At 43.4% G+C, this 21,932-nt stretch overlaps 1 protein-coding gene across 1 annotated transcript in view; it reads left to right on the top strand.

The window, feature by feature from the left end:
- The window catches only part of LOC146785455 (calcium-activated potassium channel subunit alpha-1-like), a 1,319,298-nt gene that overhangs the window by 51,653 nt on the left and 1,245,713 nt on the right, over window positions 1-21,932 (top strand). The window contains exon 4 of the mRNA XM_085633050.1: window positions 12,476-12,551. Within this exon, the coding sequence (XP_085489176.1) occupies window positions 12,476-12,551 (76 nt within the window). The remainder of the gene's footprint in view (window positions 1-12,475; window positions 12,552-21,932) is intronic.

The following is a 21,932-nucleotide window of genomic DNA, read 5'->3' on the forward strand; positions in this document are numbered from 1 at the left end:
GTTGAGACATCTATATATTTTCAATCCACACCCACTTAGACAAATATACACACACCCCTGTGTAGTTATTGTTCAGACATTGTTTCCCTTGTAAAGACATTTTTTTGTTTTGTCTTTAGCTTTTGAACTCGTGGGTGGCTTTGCATCAAATATATCAGTCTACTTAACTAAGTCAACTAAGATTTGGCTTGCCAAGTTGAAAAAAAAGTGTATTCCCATTTTAGCTCCAATATAACATTTTACTCTCACCTACTGCACAAACCACTAAGGGGCATATTCACAAGGAGTTAACTCCGATTTATCTCCACCTGAACTCAGCAAAAGTGGAGATAGATTTAACACCCCATTCACAAGCTGGTGCAAACTGCAGACAACACCAGTATTCCCGCGATATCTGCCCCCAAATTTATCTCCCTGATGGACAGAACCAACTAACACTAATGAGATGCAGAGTAGGCGTTCCCATGCAAAAACACATGAGAAAACCACAACACCACATTCACAATGAACTAGCAGATCTGCGAAGTGAAGCAAAAACAGGTGATAAGCCATGGTAGCACCAGGGATTTTACAGCTGCTTTTTGCTGGTGCTAAGCAGGACGACTACCCACAGCATGGAAAGGAGCCCAGCCAAGAGTCACACCTGAAGACCCACAGATGCCATGGAGGCAAGGCTCATACAGCTCTGATACCCATGAGGATCACAAAACCCACCGCCACCACCCCCAGCCCCCGCCATATTATTTTAATCAGTTGCAAACCCCTCAGCATTCACCTGTGAATGCATTTCCATCTATCACTTGTAGGTGCTGGCTGGCAGGGTCTTTCAATAGAGTGGGGGTACAGAGGTCGGGGAAAGGGCCTCTGTTGACACAGCAGTCTTTCAGGCTGCATGCCAAAAGTTAAAAGAACCAGACAATGTCTCCTGCATTTGTTATTCACTTGACATCCTGACCCTCACATCCTCATATTTGTAGAGCCATGTTCGCAATGCGATATCGCCTGAGTTGAGAAAGGTGAGTTATCTGGCGGTGCTGTGCCGATTCACAGCTATCGCCTGCTAACGCAGGAATAACTATCGCCATTGCAATGTTGCTGTCGCCTGTTTTCTCTGCCGTTCACTGTAATTATCGCCATGTAGCTCGGGCTTGTGAATTCCACGCTGTCACGGCGAAAAAAATGGGGTTAGGCAGTGCTAACTTTTTGCCGATAATTTACTTTGGCGATAGTTATCGCACGTTCTTGTGAATATGGTCCTAAGTGTGTTTAGCCCAAAAAAGACATTAAAGTAAAACTTTACTAAAAAATAATGCTTTCATTGGTTTGGTGTAAATTTCTTCAATAGTTTTGAGGTAGGGTTTTTTTGTATATCTCTGAAGTTTAAAATCGTGTGTCATGACTCATTACTCCTGTCAATCACAAGGCATGGAAAATGTCTCTTGAAAACCCAAAAAAGGTTGAAAGAACTTAAATCAAAATTTTCATGAAAATTGTAGTCCAGCAGCTCTCAATTTAGGTGGAAGAAAAAAGAAATGTTTTGCTTAAGGTAGCTATTGTTTAGGGATGGGCAATAAATTCTGCTCCACCGGCAGAGTTGGCGGATTTTGGCCACTCTGCATTATGCATGTAATGGGGAGTTCCAGCTAACCGCCGCATGGTCGAGTTTTTTCTCATGAGCAGCTCATCAATGGTAAGTTGGCGAGATAGTGTTGCCACCCCCTAGTGTGATTTTCGGGTGTTAGGAGGGCACCTGATGAGATAGTGACCATTCACGGTCAGAAAGCTGTCTCTCAAGTAGGAAATCAAGTCAAGCGGCAGCAACACCATCTCAAGAAGCAGCACCCTCTGGCATCCTGCATGGTACTGTTTATGCTTATTTTGCTGCCCAAAACAAGCTCCTGGTGATAAAAATGAGCACAATGTGCCGATTTCCACCCATTCACAGAACTCTACGGAAACTCGCACAGTTTTCATGCAACCCTGCGGGATTCAACGGTGTAAAAATCCACAAGTTCCAGCCAAACATACCACAACATTTCAACCAAAACAAAAAGGGGAAAATAAATAACAAAAAAGTGGGAAATAATGTTCCCTTTTTAGAAATTGAAAAAATATTGCACAATTTACAAAAATAATAATCTGTGTGTGCCTGAAGTAGGTGTTGACCATCAATAATAGGTTGGGTGTGAGCCTTGTGATCAACCCGTGCTGTACATTCCTTCGCCCTTGCATGGCTAGGGTTGGGGGCCTGTGGGGTTTTTGTGTGCAAAGCCTGACTGCTGGCCCTGCGGACAAATCTCGCAGCCACGGGGTAAGGGGGATACACTCCTAAAATAACCCCTGCTCACCCCTTGGTAGCTTGGCACGAGCAGACAGGCTTATGTCAGAGGCTGTAAAGCATTTGTGAGCACATACAGTAATACAGTGAAAACACTACAAATGGACACACACCAGTTTAGGAAAATAAGTAATCTTTATCTAAACCAAAACAAGACCAAACGACAAAAATCCACAATACAGTGTTAAAAATAGGGCTTTCAAATTGTAGAAATAGTTCAGTTCAATGCAAGTTGTAAATGCGACCCTTTTCCCAAAAGTATCTTAGATGCGCCACGCAAAACAAACAAACAATAGTGCAATAGTGAAAAACAAAATTGGAAGTAATTCACCATCAGGACATGCCACACACATCAGGGCAAGTCCTACCTTTCACATACAATGCACCCTACCCACAGTGGTATATTGGGCCTACCTGAGGGCTGTCTAACATGCAGAAAAGGGAAGGTTTAGGGACAGGCAAGTATGTGCATTTGCCAAGTAGACATGGCAGTCCCAGACTGCACACAGGCTCTGCAATAACAGGCCTGAGTCACATTCTGTTGTTGGCGCAATAAGTGCTGCAGCCCACTAGCAGCATTTGATTTACAGGCCCTGGGCACACACAGTGCTCTATACTAGGGTCTGACAAGTAAATCAAATAGGCCAATCATGGAATCACTAATCCATAACCACAATTTACACAGAGAGCATATGTACATTAGCACTGATCAGCAGTGGCAAAGTGCCCAGAGTCATAAAACCAACAAAAACAGGTCAGACAAAATACAGGAGTGAAGCAAAAGGTTTTGGGATGACCGTGCAAAAAGGGCCAAGTCCAACAGTAAGCATTATATATTTTTGCAATTTTTAAATTCAATCAAGATTTTCATTCAAAGAAGATGGCGTAAGCACTATGAGCCGGATGCTTTGAGAAACTACGAAGCAGAGCTGGGCGCCTACTAAAGCAGCCATTTATGGTTTAAGGATTTCTGAAGTCAGTGACCTACAAAAGTAGACCTTTAAGGTGCTTAAAGAACTCAGCCAGACTAAAGATAAGGCAGATCCAGAGGACTGTAATAGGATGCAGGACTTTTTCTTGAACGAGATTGGAGATATTCAGTATGAGATAAGGAATACCCTGCTGTGCCCCCTGTTCTTTGGCGCCAATTTATGTGTCTCTTTATCAGGGCTTGCAGTTATCTGCACTTCCACTCTTGGATTTGGAGATTCAAGATTCAAAATCTTTATTCGGATACAATAATATATCCATAAAAGTACAGTCAAATAACGGCATATGACAGTGAAAACAATCCGATAACAGAGGGAACATAAATAAATAGAAAAAGAGCTTTAAAAAAGTTTCCAATTTAAACAGGTCCTCCAATAATACAATACAAATTAAAAAGGTACAGATGCAAGACAAAATTCATCAAGAAGTTTTTTTATCAAAGTTAAAATACAATTAAAAAGCCAAAGTAAGAGTGAACAGACTTTAAGGAGTACACATTGAGTTACGAGTACGCACTGCAACTTTCAAAAAGGATCCGACCCGAAAGGTTAGCTCTTCATCTTCCAAGGCAATAACCTTCCCATAGGCTGCCTTTTAATCAATCGTAGGTATAGCCTTTAAATATGGTATCAAAAACCTTTTGGTGTATTTTAAATAGTAACTACAAAAGAATAAAAAATGCAGCATAGATTCAAGTTTAGAGTTGTACCCCACAGGAAAGCAAAGCAAAAATTTCATTATATTGATCCGCAGCCGAAAAAGCAAACCCCTTTCCCAACGACCAATGGGTTTTAAGAGATAGCTAGATGGAGCGTGGGAAATGTTCTCAACATGCGTATATCTCGCAACAGAGGTTTTCTGAATCTCTTTGTCATATCTAGCTTTTCTGTATGATACGTATAAAGCCTGTTGGAGGGTTTACTTACTTATACTACCGAAATCAGTGGGGTTTAAAAATAAATATTCATAATTCGCGCTAGTTAAGCTTTTACGAACAGCAGCTAGCCAGTTTATTTCCACACCCCTATCACATTTTAAGCAGTCTGATATAATCTCCCTAGTAAGTTGTGCTGCAGGATTCTTCCAGACTGTGAGCCAAAATAGTACGAGACGAGCCTTGATATGATCTTCAATGTATGGCAAATTAAGTTCACTATGGCAGGCGTACTGTGAAGAGGAGATAGGAGCACCCAGAATTTTACGGCAAAATCTGTTCTCTTCCTGGATGCTACCTCAGTTATTAAAGCCCCAGACTTCTGTACCATAGGTCTTAACAATGGCAGATACAACATCCGAATTCCTAAAATGGGGCAAGCCAAGTATTATATTAGTGGAATTGGAAAACCTTCTCCTACTGTACGCCACATGGTCAGCCCACAGTCCATTAGAAGCAAATACCAACCCTAAATAGGGGAAAGTGCGAGTGCTTTGTAAACAGTCTGAATCTAAAACAATAGACGTACTAAAATACTTCTTTGACCCACACGCCATTAAAAAGGATTTTTTTAAATTGGTGCATAGGTCCAAACTAGCCATAAAATTAACAAATCTCCGCACCAAAATGCAAAGAGTTTTTGGGGTGTGGCCCATTAGCACCACATCGTCAGCATACAGTAGGGCGGGGAGTTTGTTGCCATTAATGCTAGGGACATCATGGGTGAGTGTTACCAATGTCTTATTCAGATCGTTAATATTAAGGATAAAAAGAAGAGGGGCCAGGACACAACCCTGCCTGACCCCTCTACTGACCTCGATATCTTTCGATACCTCACCGCCCCTGCTAATACGTACCCAGGCGTGCAGGTCTTTATGTAAATAAGCTAAAAAATGTACATGGGACGCGTCCAAGCCATAATTTAAAAGGATAATCCAAAGCCGTGACCTGTTGACAAAGTCGAAGGCCGAGGTAAGATCCATGAAAGCTAAGTATATAGGTGAATTTTTAGCTATGGTATATTTACCAATAATCAAGTTGAGGTTGAGGCACTACTCAACAGTGCCAATATTGCTTCTAAACCCCAACTGACAAGGATGTCAAATCTGGTCTTCCTCGGCCCATGGCCTCATCTTATTGTACAGGACCCTCCCCAAGATTTTCAGCGTGCTGTCGATCAGGGAGATCGGCCTATAACAGCTTGGGTTGGAACAATCACCCTTTTTAAAAATCTTCACAATAATACTGGTGGACCATGTGTTAGGTATAGTGGAAACAGTTAAATTAATAAAAACGTTCAGTAATAAGGGCACCCAAAATTCTGGTTGATTTTTAATAAGGTCGATGGGCAAACCGTGAGGGCCTGGGGCTTTGCAGCCCAGACTCAGTTCGATAGCCTCCTCTACTTCTGACAAATCAATAAAGACCCTAGTGGTATCTACATACTCATTAGGGGCTATAGTTGAGACTGGTGCTGAATAAATCTTAGAAAAATGCGCTACCCATGTCTTGCTGGTAATATTACAACTGATTGAAGACAGAGGGTGTCCCAAAGACCTCATATCTTTAACGGCCAACCAGAAATCCTTCCCATTTTTTAGCGTAACTGCGCGGGCGAGATTGTCCAAACGCTCCCTGACCATTTACTCCTTTCCAATCGAGATAGTTGCTTTATAGCGTTGTCTAAGTGTTTTAATGAGGGTTCTATCTCTAGGTTTTTTAACAAATTACTAAAATTCATGTTTGGGACACTCTGAAAATCATTGTTATAAAAATTAATTAAACCGAAACCCCCGTTTATAAATTATTGCCTGGAATGTATAATTTTTGGTGTCAAGGACCCTTGCACTACCACCTGCCGTGATATTAATCCAAATTGAGAGACTTCCTGCTGGTCGACTAGAATTTGGGATAGGGACTACAGTATTAAAACATTCAAACCCCTCCAGACATAACTCCCGTTTCACCCATGTCTCCCGAAACATTAAAATATCTTGTTTTTGGACTAGCTCCAACCAGTCAGGTAAGTTAGTTTTAGAAGCCAGACCCGCAACATTCCAGCTTAATATTTTCAAACTGGGATCAGCGTTAAGCACAATTGGAGTACCAAGTTCACAAGGTGGGAACACAGTTGGAAAGGGGGCTGACTCAGGTGATACTGATGGTGCTAGTGGGGGAGACAGTCAATCCTGGCTATCCAAATCAGATAGTGGCAAGAATCTATTATGTAGAGAGAGGGAAGGGGCAGCAGGGGGAGCATCAGGAAATGTTGCTCTCAGAGAGGGTTTATAAAAATAGCCCAAGGGTAAGGCCCATATGCTTGTAACAATATTGGAATGGGCCTCCTGTGCCGTTATTATCGATTTAGCCACTGTCGGATTACAAAAATTAATGACTATACAATCTTCCTTTGTGGACTGCCCCACCCAACCAACTCTGCATACCATAATGATGTTATTGGTGAGTGACGCCCTAAACCCTTTGTGTTTGGATAACCAGTCAACACTTTTGTTGCGTAGCTGATCCCACGTTTCAACTTGATTTACCTTAAGAGGGGGCACACCCGCAAAGACCACAACATAAGGGCAGGCTGCCGGGGGTAAATTTAACACCTCCCTACTACTGTTAAAACTTAACATGCATGTAGTATCAGGACCACCCTCACATAATATGCTACCTCCTGGAATAAAACTGGTCTGGGCTACAATAGATGTGCTGGCAGGAGTAATAAGCTGGGGCACGTTTTTAACAAATTAACTTTCTACACCACCATTGTTAGAGGTGCTATTTTCCGAACTACTGCACTCAAGCGCAAAGCACTCCTTAACTTTATTACAAACACCACAAGAATCGGTGGATGAAATAGGTTTGGGTACACAGGACAGGGTATTAGGATTCTAATTGTGCACATTGTTAGATGGCGCATTTAGGACTGTCCTCCCAGGTATATTAGGCTCGGTAGAACTGTCCTGGGTGCTTGAGTTCGTACCAAGTGGCTCAGGCTGGGTCAGTCGTTCCCTCAAAGTAACAAAGTGACTGTCGAGTAGATTTTTTACATGCTCGAAGACAGTGTCCACAATACGATTAATGGAGACTTCTCTGTAACTGCAACTCTCAAAGGAAAACAGGCCGGTTTCAGTCTGAGTGCTAATAGAACGATGAGGTTCAATAGTTGGAGTGTGCACAGAAGTAACAACAGTCTTGGCGGTTGGAGAGGCTCATATCCATGAACTCAAAGCAGTACAAGATGTACGAGAACGGTTGGGTTGCTTCCTCTTGGCGCTAATAAGTTTGACAGGTTTTCTTTTGCGTTTCACCCCAATGATTGCCTCAGGGGCCGCCGGGGGTTCCAGAGGGATCGAGTTTAGTAAAGGAGCGTCAGTTATAACGAAATTGCTGGGCGCATCAAGGGAAGCCTCGGAATTAATGTTAGTGCTGTTGGGTGAAGTAGCATTCAAATTGTTACCCATCAAGCTACTGGGAGGAGGGAGTGCCCCCATGCTAAGGGAGAGACGCCTCTCGCTTATTTCAATCTCGTTGGACACAATATTAACAGCCCTTTCCAGCATGCTATCAATGCTAGTAGTGACAGGCCTTAGTGGCGGCTGCCCCCCTCGCTTTCCCATGATTACATTGCAGCTGTTTCACCAATATATGCGCTCTCACCTCAAAAGTTTGCAAAACACCAGCGAAAGAGGGGTGGCCCAGTCCAGTCTCCTCCAGGCTCTGACGGGTGCAGACAGGCCTGCCCTTGGCCAGGGCTACGCCCCGGTGCTCTCAAGCCTCCAAGCGTCCCGCGCTGCCGGAGGTGGGCAGGGCTTAAATCACACCCCAGGCGCAAATGCGTCACGGTGGCGTCAGGGCAGCTGGGAGATTGTGTTCAGCCGTTCTCCTCACGGCGTTTTGGCTGCAGGCAGAAGGTAGGAGCCGTTCCCCTCATGGCAATGATCCCGGTGCTCTTAAGCCTCCAAGTGTCCCGTGCTGCGGGGGTGGGCGGGGCTTAATTCGCACCTCCAGGCGCATATGCAGCATCACAGTGGCATCAGGGCAGCTGGGAGATTGAGTTCAGCCGTTCCCCTCTCTGCGTTTTGGCTGCAGGCAGGAGGTAGGAGCCGTTCCCCTCACGACAGCGATCCCGGTGCTCTCAAGCCTCAAGTGTCAATGGATATCAAAAGCTAGGAAACAAGGATCGGTCTCACCGGAAAACAGCTACAATGATTAATGATTTGACCTATTTTCTGGCGGCTGTCAATCCTGGTTTGCCAGAGGACCCTCGTCCGCCGGAGGTTTTTAAAGCAGCCTTACCAGTGGAGGAAATGCTTCTCTATTCTAAATGTCTCTTCGGTGACCGGTAAAGTTCCATTAAAGTGTAAGAGGGCTAGGGTAAGTCCTTTGTTGAAGACGGCGGGGGCAGACCCAAAAAATTAAAGAACTACCACCCTGCATCCCTGCTGCCATTTCCAGCTAAGATTCTGAAGCAGCATGTAACTAAGATCATTAAAAAATGTGTGGATGATCAGCAACTGCTTCACTCTCGCCAATCAGCCTTTCGGACTCATCATAGAACAGAGATGGTGATGCTGTCTGTACTGGATGAACCTAGGTTGGCGGCAGATAAGAATAAATCTTCTGCGCTGATTTTGTTAGACCTTACGGCAGCGTTTGATACGGTTGATCATCAATTGCTATAGCACCGGTTACTGCTTTGCAGGATTACTAGGTCTGCCCTTCTGTGGATTTCGTAGTTCTAGCATGACTGTGTAGAGATGATGTAGATGGGCAGTCTTGTCTCCAGGGGAAGGGCGTTAACCTGCGGTGTCCCTCAGGGATCCACGGTATTCCCACTGTTGTTTAACATCTATATACAGTGATTACAGCACTGGCACAGTTGTACTGTCAATTGTTCAACTATACAGATGATACTCAGCTGGTTTCGTGGATTAAGAGCTCTACGCAGTCACAGGTGAACGTGCAGAATATCTTGCAGTTTACAGTGAACTGGATGATAGCCAACTCTCTGAAGATCAATTCAGACAAGACTGAAGTGCTGGCAATCCCCATGAAATGGAGCCCCTGGATGGATAGTTTTTGGCCACTGGATTTATGTGTTCCCCTGTGGACCGTACTAGCAGTAAAAAATCTTGGCATTAAGCTGGACAGTAGTCTGTCAATGTCTAAGCAAGTGGAGACAGATTGTGGGAGTTGCACTGGTCTCTTGAGCCAGCTCCGGAAACTGATTCTAATTCTTTCATTTTCAACTATGCGGACAGTGGTGGCAGCAATGATATTGTCATGGCTGGATTATGGGAATGCCTTGTATATTGGCCTTCCCAATAAGCTGTTGGGCAAGCTCCAGGTGACAATGAATGATGCAGTAATACTGCTGCTTAAACTATGGAGATGGATGCATGCCACGCTGCTGTTGCAACAATGGCACTCGTTGCCAGTCAAACAGAGGGCCATGTTTAAGGGTTTGTGCGTTGCGCCCAAGACACTGTATGGTACTGTGCCAGTTTGCATTAAGGAACCTCTGAGGCACTCTGAGCCCGGGCGCTGTCTAAATTTCTTTGAGTCGAATTTGTGACCTGTCATCCTTTATTAAAGTAAACCTTGGGCGACTGGGCTTTACCAGTCTTGATGGCTCAGATTTGGAATGGATTGCCAGAGAGTCTGAGGAAACAGACCAGCCTCCTTCCCTTTCGAAAAGTCTGGAAACTCTTCTCTTGAAACAAGCTTAGCAGAAACATGTAATACAGCCCTCAGGTAAGCGCCAAGAGTCCAGTGATATTTGCGTGCTATATAAGTGTTAGCAACATATCATAACATACTATAACAAATTACATGTTTACTTATCTTCAAAGCACAGCTAACAATGGCATTAATGGAAATTAGAAACCTTGGGGCATATCAACAAGGGCTTTATCTCTGCTTTTTTGGCTTTAAAAGCCAAAAAAGCAGAGATAAAACTAGCGCCCTATCAACAACAGGGTGCTAACACGCAAATTTGCATGTTAGCACCCTTTTACTCTACGCTTCCCCTTGCATCTCTAATGAGATGCAAAGGGGGCGTTCCAGAGTAAAATAATAGGAGAAATGTCGCTAAGCGACATTTCTCCTATTATCAAGAATGTCGCTAACCCTGTTAGAGACAAAAAAAGCAGCGCTAACCGCGGTTAACGCTGCTTTTTTACGTCTGCTAATTTTCAGACTTAGCCATGATATCCTATGGAAGGAGGATATCATGGCTAAGTTTGCCTGTCCCTATCAACAAGGTAACGTGTGATTATCGCTGGGTTTCCAGCGATAATCTCACGTTAGCCTGTTAGCGTGTAGATTTTTATCGCTATTGAGATAAGCGTTGCTAATAGCACGCTATCTCAGCGATAAAAATTCACGCTAGCCGGCGATAATTATCCTCACGCTAAGAGCGCTGAGCGATAATTATCACCGGTTGTTGTTGATATGCCCCCTTATGTTTTGTTTACATCTCTTGAATAATTGTTGATAAAAAAAGATGGGCAATGGTGAGATCAGCAGATGTATCAAGTTCGTAGGCTGAAGTTTTTACAGTACAATCATGGATTTACTGCATCTATCCATAATTTGCCAAATATGTAGAATTTGCACATTTCACTTGAAGATTTATTTTTAGCTGAAATGGGTGGTCACAATACTGCCTGAGAACATGCTGCATTATCCACACTTTTAGGTTAACAAATCTCTTCAAAGTGCTGTGGAGGCTGTCATTGTTTTGATTACATCTGTATTTCACAGGAAACGTCAAATATTTTCCATATTTCACGGTCCCTCGTGTTATATCTATGGATTATGATACCACTGCATTTTGTTCAATAAAATCACCAAAATATGTAGTGTGTATGCGTGTGTGTGAGTGCTTTTGTGTGTGTGGGTGTGTGCAATTGTGTGCGTGTGTCATGGCAGTGAAAATAAATGTGGTCCTATACCAGATATTATCGAGACCAACTCTGCTAATAAACACAGACAGGGAAACGGTGTCACAGGGAAAAAACGTGGATGAAAAAGAATCTGCAAGGGAGAGATAAAGGGGGAGGGAGTTTTGTATGAAAGATGCATAAAAAGATGGGATTAAGCCAAGGAAGTTTTGGCATTCAACAACCCTGACGTATGAGTGCTTTAGAAAGCCCTGGTCGCTGTTTTGGTGATCTATGTGATACATATGAATGTCTAAGGGAACACATAGTAGCAATTATTCGGATAAATGTTGTTCATATGTCTTTAGTACGTATTTTCTTTAGTTTAATTGTATTTATGTCATTTTATGTGTTTTACATTTATACTTCTGTAGCACTTTATTCCAGAGTCCACTTACTGAACAGTATGAAAATGTTACATATATGAGAATCATGACGACAGAATAAACCAGCAGAAAGAACGGAATAGGAAAAGGCCAATATCACATTCGGTGTGGAATGATGTTTCTCAAACAGTCCAGTCTTGACAAAATCTGCTGCATTTCGATACCTCGCACTGATGTGCATTGCAATGACATTTACAGCATGGCATGTGTTAAATTGGTATGACTAGCACCTTAGCTGAGCTGGTACTATTACCATGTGACTACACAAAAGACTCATTATATCGCTATTTCAGGTAGGGCCTTTAGAGGGTTTACCTGTCCCATCGGCATTACCATTTATGCAGGAAAACAAAGCACGCTCTCTCTTTTTCACTCAGACACAGCTTCTGCTAAATACAGGCAACATGTCTTGCTGAAGATCTGTATGCACATCTGTAGGAAAACATGGTTATAATTGTTTAGGAAACACTGATTCCCACATGTTTTTCGCCATTAACCCTTAATTTGCAGTAATCCCTCCATCCAGGAATTACCAATGCTCCAAGTAACAATTTCCAGGGGCGGGTGGGGGAAATGGGGGCGGTTTCCAGTCCCCAAACCATCTTACTCGTAATGGTCCTACTGGTGTGTGCGGATTTATTTGTCAAATACCGGGAAACAGTCAGGTGCATTCTAGGCTGCATTATCATCTTATTTTTAATTAAAGCCCCTCCTCTCCTATTGCAGAGTTCCATTGGCTCCTCCCCCTTTTGTGCCTCATTGCCTCTTCTCTCTCTCTTTTTTATTCCATCCATCCTCTGTCATCTATCATCTATCTATCCACGTATGCATCTCTTGGGTCTTTTCTGATTTATGTTTTTATCTCTTCGCACAGGACTACGGTTTTTGAGGGCTCTCCTGCTTTTGGACTTTCCACATAATTTAAAATTTTTAAGCATTGTTAAGGAAAGGTAAGTCTGACACTAAAGAAAGACACATTTTATCTTGATGAATGTATAACATAAATATTTTGAAACTGGAACAGGAAATATGGCAAATGATGTGATGTGAAATTAAATTTAATTTAGACTTGCATTTTAATCTCACACAACAGTCACGGAAACTGCATGAAAGGAATGTAATCTCTCTGGAGAAACTGTAATTTAATCCTGCTACTGAAGAAATCAAATATATTTTGGTTAGAATCGCTACTTTGACATTTACAAAGTCTGACGCACTTTCCATATAAAGAAGCTGTCTTCTTTTTTTTTATTAACTTTTTTTGGGATGTGGTTAATTTCAGTTTTATAAATTAGGTGGTGGAATGCTGCTATGAAACCACAATTAATCCGTTAAGAGTTACTTAATAGTGGTGCATTAACCAGTGGCGTAGCTAGAATTTAGGCCGCCCGGCCTAATCTAAAAGCGGGGTGAGGGGGACTGGCGATTCTTGTGGCCGCAGGTAAGAGCGGGGAGCGGAATACTCGTGCCGCCTGGGGCGGTCCACACCGCCCTCCCCCTTGCCATGCCACTTGCATTACCTCAACCTAAGCTGTACAAGTAGCCTTTACCAATGGTAAAGTCAAGGGAGCCCAACAGGATGTATGTGTTTGTGAGTAAAACTTTAATGCAAATACAAATAACAATCATCTGTCTCCTGTCCCTGAAAAGCAAACAAGGCTACAATCGAAGCAGGAATGAACAATGCCAATACTAACAAAGTATTACTGATATTCAATACAATGCTTATGGATCTACAAGTCTTAAAAGTGGCGTTACTAATACTTGCGATGATTTACATCGCTTCTCATATCGCTAATTCTACCCATAGCAACTCAGAGGCATATTTATCAAAATATCAGGGTGTGTATGACTGGGAGAGGGCAGGAATGCTCCATATTTAACTTTATATATCACATTCCTGTCCTTTCAGTGTGCTGGCGCACTATGTCCTGCCTAGCGCCAAAGCAGGCACCCTTGCACCATGGTGCAAGTATGCCTCCATTGCAGATAGCATTGTTTTTGTGCAGGAAGGGGCACCTTTCTGCAGAAAAACAATTTTCTAAGGTTTATTTCTCTGTCTATGTATCTGCAGCACACAAAGACTGAGGAAAAAACGAGGAGAAATAAAGATGTTTCTCTCTGTTACGCCTTCCCTGGGTAGGCCTAGCATTTTGATGCATTTCCAGCTCTGCCACTCATGGTAAATCTGGGAATGTGCCAAAAGACATGGCTAGATGCGTGGGAACAACCAAGCTCCACCCCTGAAAAGCCTCCCTAGGGTAGAGTAATGCAAGGCAGTGACTTGCACTGCGCTGAGTTGAGTTACTCCAGATTTACCAAGCCATCCAGGGTCATGCAAGGTGGCCTTGTGTGGCTTGGTGAATCTCATCTAGGTTTTGTTTCGCCCTTGTGTCCAATTGTGTGGCACAAGAGAAACACAAAACTTTGATAAATATGCTGCTCAGCCACCAGTAGTGATAGTGCTGCTATGGTGAGCTTCAGTATCTCTGTTGACAACATTATTACATCTAGCCCTGCTCCCTTCCCCCTCTACCTCTCCCTTTCCCTCTCCCTCTCCACTGCAAATGGCAGCCGTAGGCCTTCAGAAACCCACCTCCAATGACTCCAGATCACAGGGAAAAGCCCAGCGAAGTGAATGCGCAATCTGACTATGGCAATAATGTGGTATCTTGTTACCCCACCTGGAGCAAGAGTCTAAGGTCAAGGGACAACAGGATTTGGGACTCCTGCTGGCAACAGCTAGATATCTACTTTAATACGTTTCCTTCCATATTTGGAGTAGGTTTTCAACTGGAGATTTACAAAGAATTTGAGACTTTTTGTTAAACATTCAAGACTACTCTTATAGGGTTTATAATGCAAAGTGGGAACATTGCAGTGTGCTTAACAAGTTTTTTTCCTAAATGAGAGAAATTTTATTTAGGTATTTTTATATGGAGAAATGCGTGTTCTTATGAGCCCATGAAATATGTTCCTTCCTTATTCCACCATAGAAATACACAAAATATGAACAGGATGCAGAATTTTGAGTCTCAATCGACATTTTTGTGTGCAGAAGTTACAGTACAAAAAAGCGTTTGTGAATGGGACCTGGGTAAGCCTTTCAAATCCTTGTCTAAACTCTGGATTTATTAATTGAAGTAAACCAGTCAAAGAAGAAGAAAATGGTCATCTATTTAGTCACTGCCGTTAGAAATGGGGGTCTTTAGTTGGCAGAGGTAGGTACCTTTGACCAAATAGGGACCCTTGCTTCTAGTCAGGGTACGGGGGAAACACACTTCAGATAACCCCTACTCACCCCCTTGGTAGCTTGGCACGAGCAGACAGGCTTATCCCAAAGGCAATGTGAAAAGTATTTGTACCAACACTCACAGTAACACAGTGAAAACACCACAAATGAACACCACACCAGTTTAGAAAAATAAAATATCTTTATCTAAACTAAACAAGACCCAAAACGACAAAAACTCCAACATACAGATACTTAGTAGAATGTCCTTGAAAAGGTTGTTGCAAAAATAAACTTGTAGAATGGTAAATGCAACACTTTTCTCTCAAAGTACCTTGGATGCGTAACGCAGAACAAACAAAAGGGTCACAGAGAAGGCGATGCGTCGGTTCTTCCTGTGCTCCGGTTACGAGATGGCGCCTCGATGCGTTACGACGATCCGGTGCGATGTGACAAAATGGCGTCTTTGATGCGATGCGACAACGTGGAGGCGATGCGTGCATGCCTGACAGCCATGAAGCGAAATCAGTGGTTTACTGAGCCACGACAGGCCCTGTGACACTCTTCTCCGGTGATGTGGCAGCGATCAGCGGCAGCACGCTTCCTCAGCGAAGCGGCGGGCCCTGCGACACACTTCTCCAGTGATGCGGTGGCGAACAGCGGCGGCACACATCCTCGGCGATGCGACTGCAGCTGCTGCGGCGGCGACATGCTTCTCCCTCGTTGTGTCGCGCTTCCAGCTCCCAATAGCAAGGGCCTCACATGCAGTTACAGGCACCTCCTGGCAGGTTAGACCTCCCAGCAAGGAAGTTCAGTGAAGCTAAGGGTGACTGGGACTTCAAAAACCGGAGGCCAGCTCTTCTCCGGCCCTTGGAGACTTTTTCTGCAGATGGACACACCACACAGCAACGTCCTTCTTCAAGCAGGGGACACAGCACACAGCAATGTACCTTGGTCCTCTCCTCAGTAGAAACAGCAAACTGCAGGCCAACCCCAGACACACAGCAAGGGCTGTACTTCTCCTCATTCTCTTCAGCTGTCCTCTTTGGCAACAGGTTCCTCTTGATCACAAACTAGTCTAACTTACAGGGATTTCAGCTCTCATATTTATGCCCCAAAAGTCTTTGTTCTCTATGTGTGAGGTGTCTTGGACCCAGTACAAACCAGTTCTGGGTGCATTATGCCAGTGCACAACTTCTTCCTATGTCAGTGTGAGCCAGGGTCTTCAGACACACTGCAGGAGGTGGAGCCAGCAATGTGGAAGACAGGCACAGCCCTATTAAGGCCCAGATGCTACTTCTCCCACCACTCCAAATGCAGATCGGCCTATTCAACCTAGTGCTGACTCACCCAGACTCCTGGAGCCACCCCAGCCCCTGTCACTCTCAAACTAGGCAGACAAACCACAAACAGGCAGAGACACACAGTAAGGTTGAACAAGAAAATAGCCACTTTTTAAAAGTGCTATTTTCAAATACAGAATTTAAAAAACATCCTTCCTAAAAGATGGGTTATTAAATTCTGAGTTCAGGGATATCAGACTCCAAGTTTCTGTCTCACTTCTATGGGAAGATTTGCTGGTAATATGTTACACAGCATTCTCCATTCTGTCCTATGGGCAAGATTGCCTTTCAATAGTGAAAAATGAAATTGGCAGAATTTCACTATCAGGACATGTTACACTCACTAGTACATGTCCTACCTTTCACATACACTGCACCCTGCCCAGGGGGGTACCTTGGGCCTACCATAAGGGGTGTCCGATGTGTTAGAAAAGGGAAGGGTAAGGCCTGGCAAGTGGGTGCACTGGCCAGGTCAACATGGCAGTTAACAAACTGTGCACAGGCACTGCGTGGCAGGCCTGAGACTTCTTTTAGGGCTACTCATGTGGGTGGCACAATCAGTACTGCAAACCCACTGGTAGCATTTAAATTACCAGCCCTGACACACTCAGTGCACTTTACTAGGAACATACTGGTAAACAAAATATGCCAATCATGGATAATCAATCACAATAACAATATCCATAGAGAGCATGTGCACTTTAGCACTGATCAGCAGTGGTAAAAAGCCTAGAGTCCTGAAGCCAAGAACCACGGGTTAGGAAAAACAAATGAGGAAGAAGCAAAAAGTTTGGGGATAACCCTGCAAAAAGGTCCATTTCCAACAGTCACATTTAGAGTTAGGGATCATCTACTCATATCTAATCTATTACATAATAATAGTCAGTTATAATTTTCAGTAGCCAAACAAATAAACAAATATCAGCCTGGTGAAATAATTCAGAGACAATGAGTAGATTACATGTATCACTAACAACCAAACAATAATATATCCAACAAGGATTTGGAGACAGCTGCTATCGAGGGACACATTATTTTCATGTGAGAGAGGATACCTCAGACAGACTGGAGAGGCACTGACCCAGTACTCCTGGTGAATTGCCCCCCCCTCTTGCTACAAGAATAAAATATCTAGGGGCATATTTATCAAAGGTTTTTGTCACCTGTGTGCCTCGCAAGGGACACAGGGCAGATCAAAACCTACAGTGAGATTTGCCATTCCGTGCAAGGCTACCTTGCGTGTCCCTGTGTGGCTTGGTCAATCTGAAGTAACACAAGACAGTCAAGGGAGGCATTCCATGACTGGAGTGTGGCAACACCCACGCATCCACCCAGGGATTTTGGTGCATTCCCAGATTTACCATGAGTGTTAGACCTGGGAAAGCATCAAAATGCTACGCCTTCTCAAGGAAGGCGTAACAAAGAAAAATATATTTTTTTCTCCTCTTTTTATCCCTTTCTACATGTGCTGAATTCTGCAGCACAAATAGAAAGTGGAAAAAGCCTCAAAGGATTGTTTTTGTACAGAAAGGTATCTTTTCTTTCCAGTATTTCATTTGAGACTGTGGATTTCGGTGCTCGGCACTTAATTGTCAACACTATCACTTGACAGTCTGCCACATGATGGCTCTGTGTCTAATTTAGAGATGAGCACAACAACAGTTGTTTATTAATTCAATATATTTTCAAAATGACTAATAACTGTTAAACGGGTCCTTCTTATAGTTTTAGGGGCCTGGAATAGTCTGTATAATCACACTTGTAGGATGTGGTGGTTAGTAGTTGTGTAGATACTGTAATTGGCAGTGCTGGCATGGGCAATTGGTGGTGCAAGCTGCAGTGACTACCATGGTGCAAAGGTATCTGAACTTTGAAGCTCTGATACAGAAGTGTCGAAGAGTTTGGGGCCTATTTATAATTTCTGACGCAATGCTGCATTACGTAGTGTTGCGTCAGAATGAATTGCGCCGTGAAGCGCCAGATTGGGTAAGCCATATATGTCATACGGAGCACTATGTCGCAGGGCTCAGAGATGTGTTACGCAGTATTATGATGTTAAATTCCACTGTGTTAAGGTTGCATTACATTTTACGTGGGAAGACCTGCCTTTCCTACATTTATTGATGAGTGATGCTGGGTGGCACAGCGCAACACTTACACCACACAAGTTCCTTAAAACCGACGCAGGAAGTCTCCAGCTTCACTTGACAAATCTGCCATAAGCATTGTGTTGCCTTTGCATGACCATGTGTGATGCAAGAGAAATGCAAGGGCTTGATAAATCTTGCCCTTTATTTCCTTCTTTACACACTTTGAAAAAGGTCACACATTTATCTCCATGGGACCTTGAGCTGTTGTTGAGGGTGTTATGATAGTTGCATGGCTGGACTGTGGCAATGCAGCCTACCTTAGATTTCCAGACACTCAGCAGACAAAACTCCAGCACAACCAAAACATGGAAATCAGCTCATATTTGAATTATGAAAACATGACCATGAAACAAACGTCAGCTGCCCCCAGCACTGCCTCCCACTCAAGTGAAAATTACCTATAAAGCTCATTGTTTCATCCAGGGGCCGGCCATCTCACAGGCAAACAGGTCCATTTGAACTTTTCTGGTCTCATGTCCCCCATGACTCACTGCCTGAAATCTAGTTCACTTCCTGTGGTCTATACTTTCAGAAAGTATTATGCAGAGGGAGAGGGATCCGGGTCTCCTGCTCGTTGTTTATAGCTTAGTCTTTTGCTCCATTTTATGGTTGAAATCTTTTCTAGTATTTTGTTAGCAATCCTGGCGTGTTCCTGTCTCTTCTGTTGCATAGTTTTAAGTCCTAGCATCAGAATGTCTTTGATGACAGTGTGCTTTGGTAATACATAAAATATTATACTACTGTAGAGCAAAGTTCCAGTTTGTGCAGGGCAGGTGCACTAGGCACACAACCCACTACCACTGTACAAAAATAAAATGCAATGTCCTTAATGCAAGCAATAACACATACCAACACTGGGGCAGATAAGGATTGAACAGTGGAGTGTCAGACTGATATTGAAAGTCTTGTTTCCAATGCAAGAGGATGGGCCTGGTTTTAAACATGGTTGATTGCCCCTGCACCCACATCTGTGATACTGTGTGGGCCCAAAGGCGGCAATGGCATTATTTTATTTGCATCAGCCCCAATCATTTGCGAATGATGGAACATTCCATCATGACAGCCTTTGTGCAAAATATGTGATGGTGCAACCAATTTATACATGCACACCTACACAAGTATTTGATGCCCTTTCTGTAACATCCAAGAGCCCTAGGGGTTCAAAAAATGTGTGCAAACAAATGTATTCAAACATCTGATGCACCCCTAAGGTACATTGGTGATAGGTACTGGTTGTAACTTCCAGTAACATGCATTGGAGATAAAGCATTATTGTGTTTGCTTAAGAACATCTCACATTGTGCCAGCATACTGTTGATAGGAAAAAGAACAGATGATGGATGGAATGCTGAATAAAGCAAACATTCACCACCAGTCACAGATCTGGGTTTATTCCATCATTTCTTTTCCTCACCATGACACCCCAATCTGGACCCCTCTGTATGTAAATCAGTCTTGACCATGCTCCTCATGGGAATAATCCAGCCGGAACTGCCAAGCCAGGTCCTCACTGGAGCAGAAACAAGCATCCTGGGACTGATTTTGGGTTATCACCCCTCATCAGCCATGCTAGCTTGAATCCAGTGGGGCAGTGAGCACAAGACCCACATTTGGGCATACCCTTCCCACTTAGGGTGACAAAAGAAAAAAGAACAGATGATGTACCGAATGCTGAACAATATAAACATTCACCCCTCCTCACAGTTCTGGGTTTAAGTCATAATTTTTTGGGTCACCATGTCACCCCACTTTGGACCCAGCCAAATGCAAATCAGTCATGACCCTGCTCCTCATGGGAACAGTCCAGCCTCAACTGCCTGGCCAGGTCCTCCCTGGACCAGAATCAAACATCATGGGTTCGGTTTCGGGGTATTACCCCTCATCGGCCAGGCTAGCTTGAATCCAGTGGCACAGTGAGCAAAGGACCCACGTCCGGACATACATTTCCCACAAAAGCAAAAAGAACAGATAATAGAATGCTGAAAAATGCAGACATTCATCCCCTGTCTCAGATCTGGGTTTAATCCATCATTTTTGTGCTTATCATGCACCCACATTTTGGACCAAGCCATACGCAAATCAGTCTTGACTCTGCTCTTCCTGGGCACAGTCCAACCTAAACTGTCAGGCCAGGTACTCTTCAGACTGGAAACAAGCATCCTGGGACAAGTTTTGAGATGTGAGCCAGGCTAGCTTGAATCCAGAGCCACAGTGAGCATGGGACCCATGTCTGGGCATACCCTTCTCAATTAGGGTGACAAAAGCAAAAAGAATAGATGATGGACGAAATGCTGAACAATCCAAACAATCACCCCCAGTCACAGATCTGTGTTTAATCCATCGTTGTTTTGCTCACCCAACCACCCCAGTTTGGACCCAGACATATGCAAATCAGTCTTGACCCTGCTTCTCATGGGAACTGTCCAGCCCAAACTGCCAGGCCTAGTCCTCCCTGGACCAGCAACAGGCCTGGCAGCATTATTTGAATCCCCCATCTCAATTAGGTGTTGAGGGGTGTTGGTATTCCAGTGGCAAAGATACTGTCAGGAAAAACCTATTGGTCTAATAAATGATGCGAGAAGGGTGTTGGAGGGGCCAGCAGTGGCATTCTCATCTATGTATATTATGCCCAGATCTGACATGTAAACTAAGTGGGGTCCCAAACAAGAATTGCCATGATATGTCCCACCAATGAACTGACACTGATATTTGTTCTGAGTACAGAGTCTGCTTTTGTAATAGTAGCAATGTGCTAACTTGCTGACATATTAATATCACTATAAAAAATTAAATTCGGCAAGTGAATTCTACAGTATAGATGGAGTTCCCTCCTGAAAATGAATGTTTTTCAACTACCACACAACTTATTGAAACATTTGAAAATAAGCCATTATTGACCATTTGAGGTATTCCTTTAGGTCAGTGATCAGCAATTTTCATAACAAATCGGGTGTTTTTGCTTGAACAGAAAATCACTCTAAATATCGTTTATATCATATCTCGTAGTGAATAAACTCTTTTTAAATAATGGCCTCAGTGTGAACAAATTGGCGATTTTCATAGTCTCAGGATTGTAGTCTCCTGTCATAGACGCTCCAGACTGGGTTTCAAATGGAGATGACCATTCTACCAGTTGAGATTGCCGTATAAGCAGAATTGATAGACAGCTTATTGATGGAATAAATAACAATTGTCACTTATGGCTAAAATATCCTTTATCAAAATGGAAGTGTTGCCCATACTTCCTTTTTTTTTGACCCTGCAATTTGTTCTCCAATTCTCTGTTTTTCTGCAGACATGGGGCCATATTTTCAATAATGGCGATAACATTATAGCCGCTTTAGCGGCAGAAAACTGCCGCTAAAGTGGCGATAAGGGGCATGATAATATGCCCTTGTGAATTCCAATAGAAGCCCAGTTTCTGGTGTGAAGGACATCAAACCTAGGCTTCTATTGGAATTCACAAGGGCATATTATCAAGCCTCTTATCGCTGCTTTAGTGGCAGTTTCCTGCCGCTAAAGCGGCGATAATGTTATCGCCGTGCTTGATAATATGGCCCTAAGTTCATTGCCTCTCTCTCTCTCTCTCTCTCTCTCTCTCTCTCT

The sequence above is a fragment of the Triturus cristatus genome, chromosome 11 (genome assembly GCF_964204655.1).
Source record: "Triturus cristatus chromosome 11, aTriCri1.1, whole genome shotgun sequence".
Taxonomy (NCBI): Eukaryota; Metazoa; Chordata; class Amphibia; order Caudata; family Salamandridae; genus Triturus; species Triturus cristatus.